Raw genomic sequence first — 23,539 nt, forward strand, 5'->3', positions numbered from 1 at the left:
TGGCGCTGACAGTGGACTCTGCCACACTGCATCAAAGCTCAACTCAGTGCGAGGAAGTGGCAGGCACAGACAGCAGAGAGGCTCCATTTGTGCCCTGATGTATTTTGCTCAGTCAGGCCTAGGAACAAGCATCAGAGCTTCATTTGTAGCACACTAGTGAAAACATGACAGAAATAGATGTCCTTTCTAATGACTGTAAAATCCATTTCTTTTACAAGGATAAAGTGACCTGCATTTGACCCAAATGTTGGTTATTTAAGAGGTAACTAAATAGAACAGACTAGTTCTAGAAAACAAAATCCAAAACAAAAAAGGATCAGAAAAATGATTAAAAATTGGTTCTCTACATTCTCCTAGACAACGACATTCGTGGAGTTTTTGGGCAACAGAAGAAATTCAGCTTCTTATATCCCACAGACTGGCAAGCCAGGACTATCTCAAACTGCTGAGTCTTTCTTGCCTTAACTAACCAGAAGGTAGTGGACAAGAGCAGCATTACTAGTAGTACTAGCAAGTGACAAACCAGACACTTAGGGTATGATCATCTCTAAACAAATCTTCATGTTTTGAAGAGAGAGAGGTGAAACACTAGAGCAGAGCAGCTAAGTCTATATCCACATTTTTATCTCTCCTCCACCCTAGGTTTGAGTCCAAACCTCAACTGAAGTCTAAGGTACAATAAGAGAGGCTACTTGATTAAGGCTTAAACTTCCTCAGTTTCAGTGCCTAATCACTAGACCTCAGGAAGTACCAACAAACCACCTGTTAAATTGATTATTACTTTCTAAAATGAGGCACCAGTCTACTTAGATTTTTGAAACATAATTTTTCTCATAAGGAAAGTCTCAGTTCAACTTTATGCTTCAATTTTTACTGTCTTACACTTTGGGGACCCGTCATTAGAGTGAAGATCTTTCATAGTAATACACTGAATAAGGAATTGTAGATTAGTATTATGTCCTATAGCCACTTATTACATAAGACATCAAAATCCAAAAGCCAGATGTGTCCCTGATGTAATTCCATGAGCTCTAGTGATTTCTGCCAAAGCTGTTTGGTTTTGACTAAATTTGCAAAGAAAAGATACAATCTACAGTCTTAAGTAGAGAGTAAATTATACGCATGATGTTAAATGGGTACTTAGATTTTTCCAAGTATAGAGAAGTGTATTATACTGTTTATGTAAATAGGGGGCTTTTTTTAGCATATTACTGTCCCATATCCAAAACGCTACATTAACAACATGCAGATTTTTATGGCTTGTGCACAGCACTTATTTTATATGCATCCGTTTATCCTTTGTACTCCACTGCTCTTTCCCCTCTGATCACAGATGATTTCAGCCAATTTTAAATTACAATTAAACAGCACGAGTCCCTGCTCAGCCAGTGCCTATGAGCAGCTATTCCCTGGGAGCAGAAAAGATCCTGGCTCAACACTCAAGCCAGGAGGTGCATTAGTGGGGGGGTGAGCCGGTGGCTTCCTGGGGGTCTCTGCAGCCCCCAGCACAAGGGGATGCAGCACGCGGGTGACAGCAGACGGGAGCAGCACTAGGGGCTCAGTGGCTGCTCCTTGCATTCCCGGCAGCTCTCACCAGCACTGGCGGCTGCACTAAGCGCCTTCTGGCCGCGGAAGCATCACGTGTGGCTGCCTGTAATCCTGGAGCGGGGGTGTCATTAACAGGGCTGGGGGTGGCGAGAGGAGGGGCCCGTATTAGCGCGGGCAGGAGCTGGGCACTGCCGCATCGCTGGGCGCGAGAGCAGCTCTGCTCCGTGGCGGGGCTGCGGCGCTGCGCGGGGGCCATGGCCTGGCCCTGCATCAGCCGTGTGTGCTGCCTGGCCCGCTTTTGGAACCAGCTGGACAAGTCGGACCTGTCCGTACCACTCACCATCCACAACTACTCGGACATTGAGGAGCAGGACGAGAGCGGGGGCCCCGCGCGCGGCGCAACAGGAGGCAGCCACACGCGCGGGGGCAGCCAGCTGCCTGTGGCCGCCCCGCAAGCGCCCGACACCCTGGCTGTCAAGAGGTCGGGCAAGGGGGGCTCTCACAGGAAGGACCCGGCCGGGGCCGCCGCTGAGCCCTTCGCCGCCAAGACCCAGTACCAGCAGGACTTCCGAGCATGGCCGCTTCAGAAGCGGGATGCATTCCCCTGGATTGGCACCCGTGGCGACTGCAGGAGGAACGGGGCCCCTGGCACCTCGCAGCCCGCGCCAAGCGCCTCCGTCTACGTCCTGCCCGCCAGCGTCAGGGAGGAGAGGCTCGAGGCGAGCAGGTACAGCGGCTTCACGCAGCTATGGCCCCGCTCACAAGGGGACAGCGGCCACACCACCTCATACAGGTAACGCCTGCCTCCCATGCCAGGTCCCTCCTGCCCTCTGGCCTCCTCCCTGGCAGCAGGAGCGTGGAGCCCGGGGTGCAGCTCCAGCCTGGGCTAGGGATGCTTGGCTGCAAGGAATGTGCAAGCAGCCACAAAGAGGCAACGTGGGTAAACAGGGTGGGGAGGACGGGGGTGCCCTGGGCACTGTGCTGTACCTGCCCGCCGCCACAGCCTTGTTCGCTTTCGCTAGTCAGTGTTTAAAACCATCTCGCTTTCTGCCTGCTTGCCAGCCCCCTGCCCAGCACGGTCACCGCTGTCCCGCTGCGGCACTGCATAGCTAGGGCACGTGTGGCTGCCAAACCTGCAGCTCCAGCCTTGGTGCATTTTCTGGCTTTTGGTGTAGTTAAAGGAGAGGACAGGGAGCAAGCCCTCCTGGTGGGACCGCTGCTGCTGTCCATAGCACAGCTCTGCCCCACAGATCCGCTCTGGGAGGGTACAACAGTTTCTACAGCCAGCTGCGCTCACCAGAAGTTGTGCTGAACTATACGCCCCACATTTGTCAATACTGCAGTTATTTTATACCCCTGGAATGCCACACTCAAGGTGAGCCAAATTATGGCTCAAAGCTCAGACACATTCCTGGGACGTACTCCAAAGATGCAGTTTAAACTGGTAATGACAATAACATACAATTGAAAACTTAACCATCACAAATCACCTTTAAGGGCTTTTAAAAAATAATTAAATGATTTTTTATAAAGTTACTGATGCCTTCCTTTCTCTTTCATCAGTATGAAAGATTACAGACACACGTTTTCCGAAATAAGCAACAAGGCCGGATGCATCCTAATTCAGCCCCAATTCTCATGGAGTCTCATTCATATTCACCCTGGGGAGGAAGGGAATTCAAGCTGCTACATGGCCAATACTAAATATTGCCTCAGTTTCACAGTGCTGCATGTTCTTTAATAATAATGTTAGACTGATGCTGATATGCCTATTAAGAATATTGACAGAGTAATTAATCTTATTCTAACCAAATCCCAAATATTTATACCCTAGCGATCTATTATGTACCTAAGACACATTTCTCTTTGTAACTGCAATTCGTATTAGAGTTTTCTAAGAGAAAAATACTGCAGCCCTGGAAAGGGTTATAAACGTGCATGCAGCGCATACTGCCCGTCCTCCTCCTCATGCAGGCAGCATCCCCAACACAAATGCAGCTAGATACTGTCCATGGAAACATATGACTGTGGTAGGGAATCTATGTGCTGTTTTATTCTTTGGCACATCTTACAGAACAAGCAGCTACTAAGTGATGATTTATCTTGAAGAAAAGCTTTTGAAAAGCTTGAAGAAAATACTTTTAAGTATTGCAACAGCACAGGAAGTACTTCAAAAGAGAAACCTGTCTCAAACAGCTTTAGTTCATCTCCTGGGAACAAAAATGAATGCTTAATGTGCCCTTGACTTGACCTCAGACCAAAGAACCAGAGGGATGTTTAAACAACAGTTGGAAGATGGATATGTTCCCAGGAAGGGAACTTCCCAGAAGTCACAGTTTCTATTAGAGAAGAGTCACTTTTTGCACCTTCCTTCCCCCCAGCTAATCTATTCTTGCACAGAGCTCACAACTACTCCAATAAAGGCCCAACAACTTCATAGATGAAGCACATGGTGAAGGTGAGATACCAGATCAAAGCAGAAGTTTTAGGAAAAATAAGAAGCTGAGTTGTCCAAGAATTCATCGCAGCTCCTGCGAGGATTGCTGTGCACTGAAGGCAGAGCCGTTGCACGGCCGGCTACACCAACATGGCCTGCTCACCTAGTGCCTTCGAGCTGTTGCAAGGTTACACACTAGAACTAACGTAGGCAGGTGGACCTAAAGCACCAACCAGAGCATTGGTATACTAGAGTAGACCTACACAACTGAAACCACCTTTGTCTCATTCTAGTAATTCTTGCAGTTTCTTTGAATTATCATTTAGCACAACATTTTTCACTTGTTAAGAAATCTCCCCTCAGCTGAAAACAGAACATGTTGTAGGCTAAGCAAGTCACAGGAGACACAATAGAGAGCAGAAATAACAACGCCCGCAACAGCCTCCCAGGGCAGCAAGAGTCTGCTTTGATATATGATGTTTGCTTTTTCCTTTTTCAAGCAAGACTAACCAGGATTGAAGTGACTAATACTCAGCATGGCTTGTCACATTCACATGCAGTTACTCTTGGAGTGCTGAGCTTTTGTTTAATAATTTAAACCATGCTTAAGCTGCAGAAACATCCTACTAGTGCTGGAAAAACTCCTCACTGTAGGCTGGCAGATGGGAAGCCACGACACTACCATTTTTTACCAGACACACCAACAACCACAATGACATTTCCACTAATAATACCACACTGCAGTCCTCTCTCCATGCCTCATACCTGTGCTTTAAGGGCAGCGTCCCAATCTGCAAGCATCAGCATCATCTCCAGGAAAGAGCTGAGCAGTAGCACAAGGAGTTCCTCATGTTCTCTGAGAAAGGCTAGAAAGCTCCTCCTTGCTCTTTCCCAGGGTCTTTAGCAGCCATACAGAGCTACCACCTCCATTAACCTCCTACAACAATCACCCACTTAGCCTCTTGTAGGCACTAGTCATGGAAAAGCTGGCCCACCTGACCCCACTGGTGGGCCGAGCAGCTGCTGAGGAAGCAGAAAAGGCAAATCAGGCAAGTGCGAGCCTAGTCTGCTGGGGTTTGGCCTGAGAAGGGGCAGCTGGAAGGTGTTTGAGGGGAAGGTTGGGTGAAGCAGGTGATGTCCTAAAGCACATAGGAAAAGGGAGGATGCGTCTGTGCTGGAGTGCAGTGTTGGTTAGAGAGCTCACTGGAGGAGGAGACGTATGGAAAACACCCCAGTGCTTGCTCTGGTCCCCTCGTTTCCTTTTTAGGGGGGACCTTTGGGCAGGTCCCACCTCTTTGGGTGTTACAAGAGTTAGAGATCCTGCACTGCACTAAGAGCAGGCAGGACAAGACTCCTCGGCAGGGGAGCATCTGCAGCAGCTGCTTGACTTGTGTGCACTGTAGCTGCTGTAGCAAGCTCTGCACCAAGGCAGGTCACGCAAGCAGCAGGAGGCTCTCACTAGAGCACTCAGCAGCTGCAGTGAGCACAGGGCCAGGCAGTTGCCTGCCACAGGATTTTATGATGCTGTCAGGTCTCAGTAGTCAGCTGGGTTGGCTTAATATTAAAGAGATAAGATATAAATGGGTGGAAAAGTTGGCTTTGTTACATGGTCTGTTCTAAGCTTTTAGTGGCACTGATGAATTTGGCTTAATTCTGTAAGTACTTTTTAAAAAAAGATTCGGGGATTTTGATTATGTTTCAACAACACTCCATCGCGCATTTGTTCATGTGCAGCAGGAAGTCCATGGTAACACTGAGCCTGGCTTGGTATACTTTTTGCACACAGGGTAATGTTTCTGTGAGAAATCATTCTGCAAGTTCCTCCTCTGTCTTTCCTCCTACATCTCTACAATTTTTTTTTAAGCACAGAAGGAAACTCGGCTGCATGTAAAGCAGGCTGCAGCCTTTCCTACACTTGCTGCAGTTAGCTTGATCAGGTCTTTTTACAAAACTGAGAAAACAGGATCAGGGATCAAGACAAAAAGGCCAACGCTGTTCATAGTCACTTCAGTGCAAGTATTGCTAGGTCCAAAAAAAGATGGAATGGGTATCAAAATAATGTCTGTTCTTTACCTTGCCTCCTGCTCTCCAAAATGTTGCCCTGTGTTATCTTCCTTTTTCCCTGGATTTCCGTTGGAATTCTGCCAGACTCCAAATGAAGTCAAAGGCCAGGTGGTCTACATGGGGGAAGCTCAGCCACCCAGATCAAGCCAGATCAATATAAACTGCACATCAAAGGCAAAAATGGGATGTTCCCTCATTGTGAAATGACTCCAGGGACTGCTGTACAGTGTTGCAGTAAACTCCCCCTCACTGATGCTGAAAGACATAGAACAGGGGGCTTCAGGGTCTCTCACTACATTCACAGAAGGGTCCTCCCCACCAAGCAAGGTATCACAGAGCATCCCCTTCCCTCCACACTATGTATGCAGTCACAGAGCCACATATTGCTTTGTTGTCTGTTCAATTCACCTACCCTAAACACTGCTTCTGCACAAGGGTCAAGTGAACTGTGGTGAGCAGTTCACACTGAAGCATCTTATTTCAGGTGTGCAGAGGAAAAAAGAAGTCACTACACACATGTTCAGCACAAAATGGGATTATGGTACATACCTGAGCTGGCAGTGTTAAGAGCACTGTGAGGAGCTCAGTCCTTGATCCAGCAAGATATTTAAACACATGCTTAACCTTAATAATGGAAGTAAAGCTTTTATAATCAAGTATATAAAGATAAAGATAAACTTTAAGCCTTAAGTATCTTGCTGCTTGGGAAAATTAATACTGAAGTCCCTGACTTTTATGGTATTTTAGATGTAAGCTATAGCCTAGTTGGGGCAGAAGGTGTTGAGGAGATGAACAGAGGGTTGGGAGGAGAAAATAAGGGCAGTTGGGAATAGATGTCTCAAGAGGGAATCTCCTTTCTGTCAAACAAGCTTCAGAATTGAAATGAGGAAAATCCAAAGGGGTTGCATAAAGCTACCTGGAAGTTCCTCCACTCAGCGTGCATCCAAACCTGTGTTGGAGGAAAAGGGAAAGAATGGGAAATGGAATAATTACAGAAATGAAGACCCCGAGACCCACCTACAAACTCCCATTCCCACAGTCATCTGACAGGTCACAGTGCATGTTCCTTGATGGTCTGCAAGTGGGACAAACCCCCAGACCTCAACCCAAGTCTATGGTCTGAGGTGTGAGTTTTTCTCTCCCAGCCTTTCAGTCTCAGCCTTTTGCTGCTGTTTCTCTCCTGTGAGATACGAGCTGCTCCAAGTTCTTTTTGACTTTGTTACAGATGAAAACCAAGACAGAGAGAAGCCAGGTTTGTCCTGTGTAGTCTTGAAAATCTCCAGTGGAACAGATGCTGCAAACCACGACTGTCAAGTAGACAGATCTCTAGACATCACATTTCACTCCTTTTCTCCTGCCTCCTCCTCTATAATTCCTATTTGTTGGTCTCTCTACCCTTCAACTCCTTCCTCTATTATTCTAACTTTTCTTGCATCACCAACACACCGCTACATCTTTCCCCCAGTCACAGACACATACTGTGCTCTACTGGCCAAGTATAAGAATGGACACAATCTGCTCAGGTGTCCAGGGCTTGGGGAGGCCTCCAGCATCCCATCTCTATCTAACGTGGCTCAAAGAAGGACCTGTTGGATTGCTGCATCATTCCGCAGGGCTTCTGGCTTTGTCTGTCCCATAAGGCTGCATCCATGACTCAGGCTTTGCTCTCTTCATTTGACAAGGAGTTGCCCTGATCTAGACAGGCCTTTACTGCACCTCCAGCAGTGTGATTCACCCAGGCAGGCAGCCATCAGCCCTCAGGAAAACTCCAGCTAGCACACTGCTCACCAACAGGTTGCCTCTCCTTGGCTCCTCACCCTGGTCTCTGGAGGGGGTTTCAATCAAGTCAAGATCTCTTTGCATTCTGAGGTCCTGGGCAGTAGCGTATCACCTGAAGCTGCCTAGCTGGCCTCTCAGCTGTGCTTTGGTCAAACAGAGCCGTTTCCACCGTAAGGGCAGTGGCACATCTGCGGCAGCAGCTTGGCTGAGCAGCTGCAAGGAGTCTCCTTTCCCTCTGAAGAGAAAATGTGACAAATGTTAGTTAAGCCTGTTAATTCTCCCTGGGGTGCCCGGGCATTACAGAGACGATTACAGACGATTCGGCCGCAGAGAACCAGCGAGGAGGGCTTGGGTCACCATCGCTGCTCTGCTACATTTGGCCTCCACCTGGTCTCGGAAGACTCTGAACCCAGCGTGTGGATTCCCATCTCTGGTGTGGCCCAGGCCCGACTGGGTAGGTTCGGCTACCAAGGACTGACTGATGGCGGATGAGGCCTGCAGGAGACAGATCTCCCACGTCCAGCCATGCTAATGAGCAGTGTTAAATCCACCCACATGCCTTTGCAACAGGGATCTTCTCTACCAGCAGAAGAGAAGATGTTGGTTTTGTCTACAGGCTCCCTGTGCAAGAGAGGTCCATGGTGGCGATCCACAGCTGGAAGGATGTGTTAGGATTGGATCAGAGAGCCAGTCAGTCAATGAAAGTTTCCAGATGGATTAAACACTCACGGCACAAACAAACACCACATCAGAGCAGGCTGTCAATCCAAGGTAAAAGAATTAGCCTATTTAAAAGCAACCTTTCTCCCCATTCATGAAAAATGCTGCCCAAGAGACCTAACATACAGGTGGTCCTGCTCACCCCAAAGGCAGAAAAGGCACACAATCACTATCTAATCTAAACAGCTCTCTTCAAAGTGAAGATTTGCATTAACCCTCTGGTGACAATAACAATGCAATGACTTTTTTGTTGTCGTCGTTTATAAGACATGCATTGATTTTACTGCCATTTGCTCAGTTTGCAGCTACCACTATGGGGTTAAACCATCCCAGCAGGAAATAAGCCTTTCAGCTTTCCAGAGGGGCTTTAATAATGTCCCTCTTAGACTGCTCAGATCCTGACACACTGTAAGAGAAAACAAACAAACAAACAAAACCCCAAAACTTTTAATCTGTTAATCAGAAATGGGAAGCTGCAATGCCTAGACACCTGACAAATCAGTGATTTATATGATTAGAGCAGTTCCACAGAAAACTTGGGCAACCATCTGCGAACAGCTTCTTGGTACTGCTTCTATAGCAAGCCAGATGTGAAGAAGCAGCATTACAACCTCTGAGCAGTCCTTTTGATCCCTACTATCCAAAGCTTTCCTACAACTCAGGAAAAGTTGTAGTCCTTTCCTTCTCTTTCACAGCTCCAGTGCTTTAGTAAGACTTATACGTAAAACTGGGTCATTTCTATTTACTGGGTCATTTCTATTTACAGATATCAAAAGGTTCACCTACAGGTTATAGCAACAGAACTAAAGAGAACTTGGGAACTGAGGTTCTTGGAGGCTGTATCCCCCTCCATGTCTGGCAGTCCCAGAGACATCTGCTTTTTTTCTTTTACTAGTATAGGCAGGCAGAAGTGGGCAAGGGAGGAAGAAGCAACACGCCGTTGAGCTGGTCTGACACCCAGCTTTCTCAAACACTCACCATGAGCACAACGAGGGAGATGAGTCACTAGATCTTGACAGAGCCTTAAATTAACTGAGTGATGTTAGAAATGAGATTGTTCCTCTTCCCCTTGCTCCAAGTAGGCTGAATGTTCATATGCATTTTGATTCCATTTGTTACTTTATGACTAATTTCTAGTCAAGTTATTGAGCCAGCATTTGGGCTCTCACTCCTTTTGGCTCTTCACTATGCAGTTGCAGATGAATATTTGCATCCTGAAAGCTGAAAGGCAGAGATGTTTGCTGTACTTTCTGGACGAAAATTTTAAGTCCTCCAGTTCCCAGAAGGAAGATTCCTTCCCCTTTCCTTCAGCCTTCTCCTCTGTCCAAGGATTCCAAGTTGCTCCAGGAGGAAATCGGGGGTTCAGATAAGAGTGCTATGAATCTCAGCCACTACATCTGCCCTCACAGTGTAGTGCTGTTCCTATGGGTACAAGTACAACATCTCCCCATTGCATGTAGGTTTTCAAACAGCTCTAGCTATCTAGGCCAACAGAGGAAACAGAGAGGAAAAAGATTGGCTTCCAGCCAAAATGAGAGCCTGATGATCCAAAAGGCCAGTGCTTGGGTGCCTGCCAAATCAGCAAATGATCTGTTACAAAGCAGTGGGACAGAGCTGCTGTGGAGAAAGGCAGTACAGCCATTCACTGAAAGCCCAGGGACACACTGCGTTTCACTGTGATACGGCAGGGAAACCAGCCACCACACCAGTAAATAGCTAAGAATCAATCCCAACAGCATCCTCGAGGCAAGCCAGCTTTATGTGGAACAGCAGGTTCAAGTGCCTGGAAACTGCTCATATGTAAATAATAGCTCTGGACCATTTTGCTGGTATTTTGCCCAGTAGCTGGGTGTCCCCCCACTGCCTGCAGGGCAGAGCAGAGCTCAAATTTAACTAAGTAATCACACGTCTGGGATTTCCCGTTACAAGGCTGCCTTCTTGAGACTCTGCTGGGCAATGCTGCCTTTCTGCAGGGCACTTGAGCACTCTCAGGAGCTGGCGCAGCAGTAACAGCCACCTGCAGAGCCAAACAGGAGGCTGCTCTACTACTGGAACGGGTCTGCAAAGCAAGTTGCAGAAAAGGTGAAAGAGCAGCACCTCAGAGCACCAAGAGCAAACTCATTACAGGCCACATTTGCAGCACACACGGGCTGTGACAAAAGTGACGGATACGGAGAGTGGGGGATGCAGAAGGGCGCTAGCAGTCTAGCTGAGCCAGCCTTGCAGGCTGCCTTTCAGAGCTGTTTGAACTTGAGCCTCTTTCTAAGCGGGCAATCTCTGCATCCATTTCTTAAGCCACCACTACTCCAAAAGTTATAACCAGCCAAGCACCTCCGACATCAACATTACCATGCAAAGTAAAAGCACTTGCTCCCACATGAAGGGAAATAACAACTGAAGCATCTGCCAGCTGAGGTGGGGCTTCCCTTTGGATGCATTTCTGACTAAGTGGTCACAAAAGCATAAAACGTCACACAGTGGCAAATGCACCAGCTGCCAAAAGAGCCAAGTCAAGTAAAGAATCAGCAGCAGCTGCTGGTCTCCCTCCATGCGAGGGAAGACTGGAAGTCCAGAGCCCCAAGCCAAGATTCTTTACATTGTAAGCAGCCAATGAGTCATTAAAACCTATAAAGCAGATCGTTAGCCTGCCTTTTTTATCCAGGAGAAAAATACCAATCACCTCCGAGAGAGGAAATGAATGTGCCAGAAAGCGAAGCAGAAGACTTGCACCAAGGTAGTCAGTTATCCAGTCCATGACCTGTTGCCTCTTCCACCAAGTCTGGGCTTTTGAAGAGAAACAGCTCCTTGGCTCATTTCCTCTTTACTCCTGAACAGCCTTACATGAGCTCAATCCTGTGAGCTGATTCTATCTAGTTTTACCCCCATTCTGAGCAGAAACACAATCTCCCTGCTAGTTTGTTGCGTGTTATGGCTTCTTCTGTGTTGACAATCTTGTTTCAGGCAAGAATATCGCCCATGGACTGGAGCAAAACCATCCAAACCTATAAAGACAAAGCAAGGCTTCATTATCCCCGAAGAACATTTTGTTCAAGAGACAAGCTACAAGGCAGATTTTAAGGTAATTAACACTTTTTAGAACCCAGTGTCCACATGGGTAAAGCCCAAAACATGCATTAGCAACTCCTCATTTGTTAACCAGTGTGGCATGCATAGATTAAAGCCATGTTCTCATTGACCGCTCTTTCCTCACTGTTCATTAGGTAATGCGGCCATCCCTTGCTTTCAGAGAGACATGCTAAAGAATGTTTTTTCATAACTTAACATAATGCAACCCTGAGACCAAGATTTTAAACTGCATGAAAGTCGAGCAGTTCAAGATTCATGATTACCACAATTGGATACCTTATGTACAAGGTGTGTGCCATTATATATCTTTGTATGAGGTCCATTTAATAGGATATGGCTATAGTAAGTGCACTCAGGCCTATCAGGCTTCCTTGTGATTTTCCAGTGCATTTCTATGATCTTTTCTATCAGCATAAGAATGTCTTCTTCTTAGCCATGCATATCTAAGCGCTAGTGCAAACCTCCGAGTTCTCTATTTACTCAGCATTTTCCCTGTCAGGGCCCCAAACACCCAGCGTTCTGGTAAGGAAGTAAAAACTGTACACAGAAAGGGCCATGGTTTAGCAGCGTTTTGCATTAGGCCACCACAGAGAACCATGCTTCACTAGCAGCTGCAAGCCTGATCACCAACTGCACTAACTGCAGTTAGAAAGCAGAGGCAAGGCTACGGGAGGGTTTCCCACCTGCAGTACTTGGTGCCATTAGAGAACAGCAGCTCCTCTAGAGCCACTTGTAAAAAGTAAATCTTTGTCTTGAAGGAAATGAGAAAGAAACACTTGGTCAGCAGGCAGCCAAATGCCTCCTGCCCAGAGGACTGCTGTCTCAAAGCTCTAACAAAGCGCATAACTGATGTATCCAGCTTGACTAAATGTGGGACAGCGGCCTACTACAGAGCAAGGGAGAACCTGCTAATCCTATCAAAACTGCCTCTCTGCTCTGGAATGTCTTCTGGGATAGTCTGGGATGTTTTCTGAGGCACAGTAACAAAGTCAGAGGGTTGGTACTCTGCAGAGGCAAAATACTGTGTCTCAGGCTCAGTCAGCCCAAGACTTGGGCAGCTGCAAGAGGAGGGAGAAAGGAAAGATGGCAGCAGTGGGAAACACCACCAGTGTCCTGCCAAGAAGTCCAGTGTAGAAGGTACTGCCTCCCGTTGGCCAAGATGTGGAGTGCTGTGGGCAAGATACGCTCCCTTCCTATGCTTTCAGTGTTGCAGACAGGAGCCCAGGGAAAGGGCCCATCAAAGGTCCCAAGAAAGCGAAAAACAGAAATGGGATCCCAGAGACATTCTGAGACATCCCTGAAGACATAATACTGCAGACCATGTAAGCGAGGTCTCACGGGGACCTTTTTAGCATGGTCAGTAAAGGCAAAAGCGCAATCTGGGATGGAGATGATGCTGAAGAACCACTGGTTCAAACAGAAGTGAGAGTGTTTGAAGTACCTGGTTTACACATGGCCATCTGGATTTTCCCTCTTGCCTGAACATGGATTTGCTAGATGCTTGAGAAGTCCGTTTATGTTCTGGCACTCTGCATGCAAGACTCGGTGCTGATTTTTTCCCAGCCACCGAGCACTACCCAGACTTTGTTTGTGACGCTAGTCTTGTTCCTCAGTGTTTCAGATGCATCCCCAGAGGGGTGGAAAAAAAAGGAACAGTGTAACAACAAAAAAACAAATCAACAGCTATTTTCCTTTCTCCTAGACTCTCTTGTTCTGTGGCCTTGCTCTTTTTCTCTGCTTGGGCAGTGCCATCAAAATACTCAGCACAAAGCAAAGCTTATAGTCGTTTTGTGGCCAGATTCATCCAGAGGTCTGTGCTGGATGCATAAATAATCGCCCAGCCATGGCTGTCTTCCTCTCACAGAACACACCTCAAGGTCTAAGGGCCTGGTTCTAATAAAACAACTCCTCCATGGCCAAGCATTATACACCTCCCCTTGAATCATCCTGAAAGCTTAGACCCATCTCTGCTATGTCTATCCGAGAGCTTAATGGTTATCAGGTAATGGCATGTTACAGAGCAGAGCAGATATGCAGAACACTTTGGTGTGAATTTTAGTGAATCTAGAGTTGCACCTTGTGTTGCACTAACATTTCTTCCCCCCTGCTCACCCCATTAGATTCCAGAAGCGAAGACCAAGTTCTCTCCCAATCCTTCTGCTGTTTTCCAGGCACCATCGCAGATCCTCAACGTGTGAATCTGGACCCCGTGCACATCCAGGCAGCTTCAACGTGGGCTGTTAAGATGTATCACTATGCAATTTTTATGAGGAGTGTTATGATCAAAGAACCAATATTATCAAAAGCAGCTCCAGTGATTAAAGATACGTACACACACTTTCTGTTAACACACAAACTGCAAAGCACTTGACTCAGAACTGGCAAAACACTCAGCAAGGAGTGACCTAGATTTTCACAGAAACGGGTTCATTACTATGCCAGCTGGTATTATATGAGGAGATTGACTTTGGGCAACAAAGCCTGTATTGCAGGCAACATTCCTACGCTTAACTACACAGGCTAGGAGGGAAAATTCTCACAAACAGGATAGATAATTAAAACCAAAAAGAGTCTTATTTAACAACACCCTCTAAAATAGGCCAGTGAAAGATCGGAAGTGTCTGGCTGACTTCTGAGCTTCTTGGTTTATTTTTCTTTTTTAAGATAGGAAGCTGGAAAGCTGAGTATTTCCAAAACTGGACAATTGACAGAGAAGCAAGAGGGGACTGAATTTCTGAAGATAGCCCTGAAAATAAGGCACCAACTTGGTTCAGAGATTAGAGCATGGATGGAGTCAGCTAGATACCGCCAGACTCCTCAGGAGCAAATGTAAAACATTTATGTAATTTGTAGAGTTGTGCTTGGGGCAAGTGTAAATACTGTACATGGATTTTAGCTAAAGCAACTTATGATCCTTTAATGAAAAGGATATGCTTGTACTTTTAGTAAATGTTAACTCTTTGCATATGCAAGGTAGAAAAATATATTGCCTTGAAATTCCTGAATTATTGCCTGTATATGGTAATGCTAATACTAAGAACAACCAGAAGTGAATGTTACGTAGAAACTTTTAAAAAGTAGAATGTAAGACATCCTTCATTTCTAAGATAGTCTATCTGAAGTGTCATTATCCTAAAGCTGATTTTTTAGACCGACGTGGATTTAACTTTTGCTGAAGTATTTGTGTTTTGAGAAACCCTTTTCTAAGCCTTTGTTCATCCTGTAGTAGGTTTCAAGTTTCTATCTCAAGGATTTATGTAACATTATTAGTCCACTACTTATTTAATGCTTTTCCTAATTACTCTAGGGGAAAACAAAGGAAATAGAAAAGCTTTAACTTTGTGTATTGGAAATATGTCTGCTAGAATGAAAGGAAACTGTATCATCCAACTTGAATAACGATCATTCACCTGTAATGAAATGTACTTCAACACAGGAGGATTTTTTCCTTAACCTTCTAGCGCTAGTCAAAGTCAAATTTACTGAACTTCTGGGACTCTGCAAACACATATCAATGGCTGATAACTCCTATAAGAACAATTTTTGAACTGCTGGCATGTGGATTATACTTGAAACTTATGCAGACTGCATCTTCTCATTGCATTATGTGATGATTTAAATGGAGCCATCTCTGTTAGTTATTTGAACAGGACTTAAGAATTTAGACTAAGCACAACTACAGGTAATATCCTCAGTAAGCTGTTTGGTGGGGGGACAAGGAATGCAATTTCTCACACTTGTCCTTTCATTTGGACCCAGAGGAACATACAGTAACACCAGTACTTGCCAAAAAAATTTTCTGTAAAGTCTCATTTTTCAGGAATTTCACCGAACCATTCAAATTCGACTACAGATTTTGCATGTTAGATGTTTCTAAGAAAGAATTCAATTTGCTTGATTAATCACTTTATAATGTTTTTAACAGTTCTGTTCAAATCATTTCAGTTAATTTCAATCCTGGACTTTATTAACAGCAGAAAAACAAATATTGTCTACTTAGTCTGTATTCTTAATTCATTGTATTTCTAAAAAAGAACAAAAAAAAAAAAAAAAAAAAAAACAAAAAAAAAACCAAACCCAGTTGTGAACAAACTGGTAATATAAGCTTGTATTTTACCAAATGCACTGTAAGTTGATTTAATAAATTAAAATGTATTTTAGCTATTGGTTCTTTCCTCAAATTCTTCTTGCTGTAAAACAAGTTGTTGCTGGATATTTAGTCTCAACAGGAAGTTTGTAATTTGCTCTCCAATCTGCAAGTGTTGTTGTACAGGCAGTCAGTATTACAGCCACTATACAGCCCTGCAGGGCACAGACTGGCCAGCAGCACATACAGGACGCCAAGCAAGGGGTCAGAGCGATTCCTGACTCTGCACTCGCACCCTGTTTCCAGTCATTTACTACCAGGAGAGGTAAATTCCTTACTCTTCAAGCAGATCTGCAGGCATAGATCCCTAGGAAGAATGATTTCTGAGGCACAATTCAAACCATGGCGTATCTGACTGCTGATTTAAAAGCACAACTGCCTTCAAAGGGAAAGCCGTTGCTTGGCAGAATTCATAATTGCTTGTGGGATTTTTCCCCAGATGCTTTCACACAAAAAGCAAATTATTCAAAAGGCAGTTAATCATCACGGGGAATGGGACTGAACCGCTAACACTGATCTGCTGCATTCACCATCAGACGCAGAGGCTGACACACATGGATGCCACGCTCCCAAGACCCTCTTTCAGTGCCGCCCTGTTAACAGAGAGCCACACAACTTGCCTTTTGCTTCACTTCCCCTCCGCTGCCTTGCACAGATCACAGGCAAATGCTACTAATTTAAGATATTCCTTTAGAGCTGCTTCCAAAATCATTTTTCTGAGCTTATGAACGTGCCAATTATCCAGCCAGACAGCATGCCCAGATATGGGACTTCAAGCTCTAGCTACACTTTGGGAGATTGCTTGGAGAAGGTCATGGCTTCTGATGCTGCTTTCCAGCTCCAAGCAGGGAAGAGGGAAAGGAAAACCAAGCAGGTACTGACCAGCTGAAAGGGGTGGGAGATGACCCAGGCTGCTGCTACCTGCAACACTCCTGCTTGGGCACAGGAACTGCCTGCCTCTGCCAAAAACACTGAACTTCTCTGAAGCCAGTGAATCTCGGATGCAGGTTTAGCAGTCTCCAGATCGTCACAGTGCAGGGACTGCCTCCATCACAGCTCTTATGCATTCGTGTTATTCGTGTTCCCCATTGCCCTAGGTTCACTTCAATCCATTAGCACTTTCCTACTACAAACCACCCTGCAAGCAAGGGCTATCTGACATTAAAAAAAAAAAAAAAAAAAAAAACCACCTCTTTACAATGAAGGTTTTACATCTGTGCTGCTGTAATTCACTTCCTATAGGATGGCACTGAATGTGCTTTTTTGTTTTACCTCCTGCTGGCAAGCAGCACTTGGCCTGTTGGCATGCTAAGGGTGAGGTTTGTGCCAGCCACCCCCGGGTCTGCAAGGAACCAGGACCAGCCACACTTCTGCATGCTCAGACGAAGCTTTGCTGTGTTACATACTCTGTGACTCAGTGCTCACTGTCTGAACTGAATACCTGGAAAGTTAAAGCAACACATTAATAATTTCTGGGTATACAAAGAAATTTCCTTTTATAAACTTCAGATATCTCTTTGCATTGCATGAATTTCTTGTGGGAAAAACAATCAGATAAAAAACCTCTTAGCTCTGCCCTCTCCCTACAGATTTGCTCTGTACTGTACATCACACAGCACTGCAGGATCCAAAGGACCAATGCAGTTTATGGTGCACATAACAGTGATGCTGTTCACTCCTGTGCTAGCTCTAGGTAACCTGTTAGTGCATTTTGGAAGTGGATGCTGCAGCACCTCCTGGGAACACTGCAACTGCTTCTGTAGCCATGAGACTAAGGCATTAATCACAAGCCAACCCACTGATTTCAGGCCTTTGCCAACTGGGAAGACAGCAACAGGCTATAAACATGCCTTAGAGCCAGAGACAGATGGCAGCTATTGGGCAGAGATCCTCCTTGCCAGAAGGGAAGGCTAATAACTGAACCCAAGAAAAATCCCGAGGAGTACGTGCTGGCAGGAGGTGTTCTGCGTGAATGCATTTCCATCTCCTGCAAAGGACAGCCTTTTCCTGCATATGTATTTGTGAAAACGTCAAAGCCAGAGGGCAGCCACATCCGCAAGTGAGGGCATCAGCTGAAATACTCCAGAAAGCATTACTACACTGACTGACTACAGGACAGTCGGCTTTCAGTGAGCCCATTTGTGGGGCTGGCGCTGACATTGCAACACTACACTTTATGCTCTACAGTTTATGCTCGATTTGAGGGGGGTCTCCTTTATGGACTAACAAGAATCACGTTTCTAGTATTTTCAAAGACAACAGTGTGGAAAACTGACTCACAAAGGATTTTCTTTCCCCACAATCCCCTCAACCAAACCGAGAAATCTTTTTTTCTTACTTTTTGCATTCCTCTTCAATCTTCCACAAAGCTCAGGGCAAGACAACTACTTGCTGTTTTTAAGGGCCACTCTGCAAATGAGAAGCTGGGGTAGCCCGACCTGATGAGTTTCTGGTTCTCCTCTACCCAAACTACCCCAACCAAAAGCTTTAAGAAAACAACTAAAAAACAAAAGGAAAGAAGTACCTTTCGTTGAGATGAATTCAAGATCCATCAAATTTTCTCTCAAAACTAATTAAAATGTTCCAAGTACACAAAGGACAAAAACCTGGAAGTGTGGAAAACCTTACTTTGAGTGCCAGGTAACAGGCAATCCTATCACAGCTAATAAAAGAATTTATTGTAAACATATGTATCTTACACAATTATACAGTATAATACAGATAACATGAAGGATTTAAACATTCAGCATTACAAAAGAGACAATATTTGTAAAGAGATCTTTAGCTTGTATTAAGACTCTTTAAAAAGCCAGGAAACTATACTGTAATATATTGTTCCAATTCTTCTACACCTAACTGGGTGTATGAAATTTTCACCATCTCCCAAGCAATTCTGACAGAAACTTCTTGCTGATTTTTTTCTATCATTTTTCAAAATTCAAAGACCTTATTGCAAACATATCCTACCTCTGCAGAACTAAACAAACACGTTACCTTCTATCTGCTCTTAACAGGGTTTTTTTTTTTTTTTTTTTTTTTTTTAGAAACAAACTTTATTATTGAGACAGCATCTCCTAGGAGAATAACCTGTGGCTGCTCAGAAATCAACAGATCTTCACTGTAAGCACTCTTGATAAGAACAACAGGCATTTACTTGTCCGCTTCATGGACTGGTTCAGGACTCAAAGTCTGAATCTCCATTTTCCAGCACTACAGAAAAGCAGGACACAGGCGAGGAAGCCAGGGATATGCAAGAGGTGCCCCAAACAAGCTCCTGCATCCAGAGCTGCTCTGGGCACAGTGAAATCCCAGAAACCAAGCCCATTACAGAGGGGGCTGGACATGCACGTCACTCCAGGAGATCACAGCACAACTGAGTTTGCACAAAAGGCTGTTCCCATACAGCCTGCAGACTGTTGTAGAGATCTCAAAAATGCTCTAATGTACAAGCTGTGCACAGGAGTGTCTGAAAGCTTTTCGGCTGAGCTTTTGATCCAGCTACAGCCTGTAGACAGTGCAAGGCCTCAAGTTCTACAGCTACCTGGATTTCTCTCTTCTCTCAGCACTGAGCTCAGACATGATGAGCAATCTCTTCAACATGGACCTCATCTGAAAAACTAACGCCAGGGCTATACTGCGCACTTGTTATTTGTGCATGCAATCCTGCTCCAGGCTTACAGAACAACTCAGGATTATCTTTCAAATACAAAGCATCTGAAAGGCCCTTTCTGGAGGCATTTGAGTCCTCCTCCTCTGCATGCAGTCCAGGTTGCAGACACTAGATCTATTTCCTGCGTTCAAGGGCCAAATTCTGCCACTCTTATTCAAGCTGATTGATGCTCCCCATCAGCTCTGATGGGCTGAAAGGGGCTACTGCAGACCCTACTTTATTTAAGACAAAGAAGAAAAGTGGGTTCTCATCTAAGATTTGCTGCTCCTTCCGCAGTTCTGCATTAAATCTAGGCTAGCTCTCCTCGAAGCTTGAAACCACCCAATAACTGAACCACCTTCCACACTTTCTGCACACAGCTGGAGCTACTATCATCATCTTCTAGCCCTGAAAAGCACCAAAAGATTTTATTTTGAAGATTTATGCTCCTATCCCAGACCAAGAAAAGTAACTGTAGTTCCATATTTATAAAAGGCTTTGCATTGTCAAAGCATGGCACCAACATGAGTGGGGCCTCAGTACACTCCTGTGAGGTAGGTATCCTGCTCCCCATTTTAAGAAATAGGGAAACTGAGGCACAGAGTGATTAAATCCAAGGCCCTGCAGCAAAACAGTGACCCAGCTGAGACCAGTGCCTGTGAGGTTCCGGTCGCTGATATACGTTCCACCTGCTCGATAACGCAAGCACCCCAAAAGTCTCACAGTGAACAGGAGTCCCACCAGCCCTACGGCGGTTTAATCACACTGCTAGCAAGAACTGGTAGAGGCAGCGCAGGGGGCAGTGGGTGCGGGTGGGCAGAACATTGCCAGAGAAGCTCTCTCCAGCAAGCTCTCGTTAGTCAGGCTGCCGCCACGTCTTCCACACCAGTGATGTTCCCCAGACAGGTAAGTGCTGTGGTTAGAGGCAGAATTTCTTGCAGTCAAGACATCAGAGGTGCTTCCCACAAGCAGTGATCTCTCATTTTTTGATCCTACCAGGTCTCTGTGTATTGATTAGAACGTAAGACGAAGTGGCGCTGCTCCCATACCACTTCATAACGAAAGCTGATCATCAGTGAATACTGTCAGAGCTGTTCATCTGCCCTTTAGGTTAACACTCCAAAACTTCTGGCAGATGGGGCAGGTACTTGCTGAGCAAGCAAAGAATTTCAGCCACTCCAAACTCACAAGCACTGAAAACTGTCCTCTTCAAGATACTTCAACTCTTCCTTCTTAAGTAGAATAAGTGGCCCGGCAAGTCTTACCAAGCCTGATCATGGTTTATTCATCTTGATGTGAGTATGTGCTAGTTCAGTGAGAAAAAGACCTTCAGACAGGCCAGGAATTTGACCAGGTTACATTTGGCTAAATAAGCTAATGAGAAACCTACCCAACTCTTTATCGGTCATATACATGATGCTCAGGCACAACTTGCAGAATTTATTGCAGCCATCAATAAATGGTTAGGTTTCATCCAAACCTAACCATCCACCACTTAGTCAAACAGCCCACCTTTAAAAGTTGCCCATATTCAGCACGCCAACACAACTGCTCTGCCCACTGCATGTGCAGACCAACTCATAAGTAGTCTGTATCAAAAAGCAGGCAAAGTAACGAAGAATAATTTCTTTTCCAAAAAAAAAACAACAAAAAACACTCAATCAATACAGCTGTCATCACACATACAAGGCCTGTGTAGTCTTTCACAGTTAGCAACTTGATGCAAACTGACAATGTTTGTTCAGCCACTGAACACACACCTACTGAGTAAACACTGACATTTAACAACTTGATTTGGAACAGAGCACGATTTTGTTGTATTAAGGTGCAGCTTTAATTGGAGGTAACAATCTAGTAGCCCAATGTTATAAATGTATATAATAGTGTCCTACAGAAATACTGGATTTGTCATCCCATCTTCCATCATAAATCCACCTTTCCTGTAGCATCTTCTCTGTTCTATTTCATTGTTCCTCATTTAGTATCTTCATATGTTTGTTTGTGAGGAAGTCAAGAAAGGGAATATTACAGATGGCTTTATGAATATTCATCACTGTGATCTCTTTCGGAGTCCTACAGGGAATGAATCAAAGATACTATCACATTACTTAAAGACAATTTTTTATAAAGCAGCAAGGCAATAAATTTACCAATAGGAAGAAAGAAGTTTAAAAAAAGGCTAACAGAGTAGATGTTAAAACAACACAACATTAACAACATTAATACTTGAACTCAGATATTATATGTGTGTAAACACATATACATGTATGTGCACAGGTTTATTAAATATAAGATTTTAACGAAGTATTTTCTCAAACTCCCTTTTTTTTTTTTCCTTTCTCAACTTCAAATTATCCCAGAGCCTGCTAGTGCTGGTATGTACTTTCTGGCAGGTGCAATCCTGGCTGATGAATGGAGGCCCAAGGGGAAATAAGCCACGGTACCTGTTGTGAGGTGCTGTCTGGTACGCTACAGCCAGTGCCTGCCGCAGGATATCACTCATAAGCTGTTCAGTGGCCTGTGACAAAAGGCAAAATTGGGCAATGACATTATGGAAAAAGCTGCTGCTTGAGTATCAGTATAGCTGAACATTGGAACTTTGGCTTATCAAATCAGTAGGGGCAGTACAAGAGACTCAAATGATTTTTAATAGCACAGAATTATTATTATAAGAATTGGATCCATTTAACAGAGAGAGAGAGGATGAGCAGAACTCATGACTGCAGTTGCCCACGTCTGGTTTCCTCCTGGACCTGCAAAGTAGCATGTGCACTACAGGGTGGATCTGACAGCTAAAGAGTTACTGCTTTGAGAGTATTTTATGGCCAAGCCATAAAGATGTTGGTTTTTACATCCAGATATAAAACCAGATATTCTTACAGGATCAGTCCGTACTTGTTTGCCAGTCTGTGGCTACCAGGCTTGTGTGTAGCCAAACACATAAACCAAAGGCTGGCTTCCAGCATGGACAGCAGCCACATGCCCTCCACGCTTGGCTTAACCAGGGTTCAATCAGAAGTTAATTAGGGCTCTGAGCTCTCTGTGATTACAGTAAGGCTAGAAGGGAGGTTTCAGGAATGTTTGGTCAGAAAGAGTGGAATGACTACAATTCTACTGCAGCAATCGCTACGATGTGTGTCAACAAATGGATTTTATCTGTTCTTAACTTCACACAGGATAACTAAGCTCAGCAGAGCACATGTGCATGCTTATGCATATGCTGAAAACCTGTAATCCATCAGCTATTATAAAATCTGATAAGCAACAATCTCTATAAACAATCTCAAAAATGGTCTTTGGCTTGAAAAAGAGCAGAGCACTGCTAAAAATAACCTAGTCTTCAGCCCAAACACAGGAACTCCAAATCTGTGCTGTTGCTTTGGTAAGCAACAGTCTCCATTCTCTAAAACTGAGTATGACAAATAAATGTCTTCTTGTAAAAGGAAGAAGTGAAGTTCTGCAGACTTCAGGGATTCGGTGTCTTATTAGCTAATGGGCTAAAACTAACTGAACAGTAATTAGGAAAAAAAGGATCTAATCCTCTCTCAATAAAACCAAGTCTTCTAGAGGTGTGGCGGGTCTTTTTTTTTCCTCCTTCCCATTTTGAGAGGCAGGACAAAGTAGTTCTCTATAAGTTAATAGAGAGTTAAGTCAGTATCTCAATGGAGTTTAACAGCTGCAAATCACTATTTTAAGTCCAAACCAACAGACCAGTTAAAATGCATATTAATATGGATATTTCCTTTTTTTTTTTTTTAAACATTATTACATTATGTGGATAAAGTAGACAATACAGCCATGGGAAAGTTAGTGTGCTATTATGAGGGGGTTTTTTTACCTTTAAAATCATATCTTCTATTACGGATGCATAAACATCCTTGTGTACCTCAGCAGGATGAAAAGAAATCCCGATCTATAAAGTATGAGAGGAAAAACAAGAGACAAATTAGTAGATCAAGCAACGTAATCAATAATTGCAACAGTTGAAGTGACATGGAGATCATTTTAGAAACAATCCATTACAACAAGTTTATAAAAAAAACTGCAAAACTTTAGGGCAGTATAACCTCAAGAGTATATTAAAAAATAAATAAATAAATAAAGGGGG

The 23,539-nt window shown here is 44.6% G+C and overlaps 2 protein-coding genes across 7 annotated transcripts in view; one reads left to right on the forward strand and one right to left on the reverse strand.

Moving 5' to 3' along the window:
* Positions 1–1,754: 1,754 nt before the first annotated feature.
* MAP6D1 (MAP6 domain containing 1) lies at positions 1,755–15,563 on the forward strand. 2 transcript variants are annotated; one of them, XM_026036398.1, is made up of 4 exons: positions 1,755–1,941; positions 2,005–2,341; positions 11,510–11,627; positions 13,756–15,563. In XM_026036398.1, exons 1-4 carry the CDS (start codon positions 1,803–1,805, stop codon positions 13,831–13,833), a joined length of 672 nt encoding a protein of 223 aa, XP_025892183.1. In that variant the 5' UTR covers positions 1,755–1,802; the 3' UTR covers positions 13,834–15,563. The 2 variants fall into 2 exon arrangements, 1 of the variants encoding a protein (XP_025892183.1); XR_003248855.1 differs by lacking the exons at positions 1,755–1,941; positions 2,005–2,341 and having other exon boundaries at positions 11,565–11,627; positions 13,807–15,563.
* A 5,347-nt stretch (positions 15,564–20,910) lies between these two features.
* YEATS2 (YEATS domain containing 2) overlaps positions 20,911–23,539 on the reverse strand; it is a 42,521-nt gene continuing 39,892 nt past the window's right edge. For all 5 annotated transcript variants that reach the window (XM_026036359.1, XM_026036358.1, XM_026036356.1 and 2 more), the window contains 3 exons: positions 23,270–23,344; positions 21,876–21,949; positions 20,911–21,504 (listed from right to left, as the gene is read on the reverse strand). In XM_026036359.1, the coding sequence (XP_025892144.1) occupies positions 21,396–21,504; positions 21,876–21,949; positions 23,270–23,344 (258 nt within the window). In that variant the 3' untranslated portion in view covers positions 20,911–21,395. The remainder of the gene's footprint in view (positions 21,505–21,875; positions 21,950–23,269; positions 23,345–23,539) is intronic.

The sequence above is a fragment of the Nothoprocta perdicaria genome, unplaced genomic scaffold (genome assembly GCF_003342845.1).
Source record: "Nothoprocta perdicaria isolate Ctin4 unplaced genomic scaffold, notPer1 scaffold_177, whole genome shotgun sequence".
NCBI classification, from domain to species: Eukaryota; Metazoa; Chordata; class Aves; order Tinamiformes; family Tinamidae; genus Nothoprocta; species Nothoprocta perdicaria.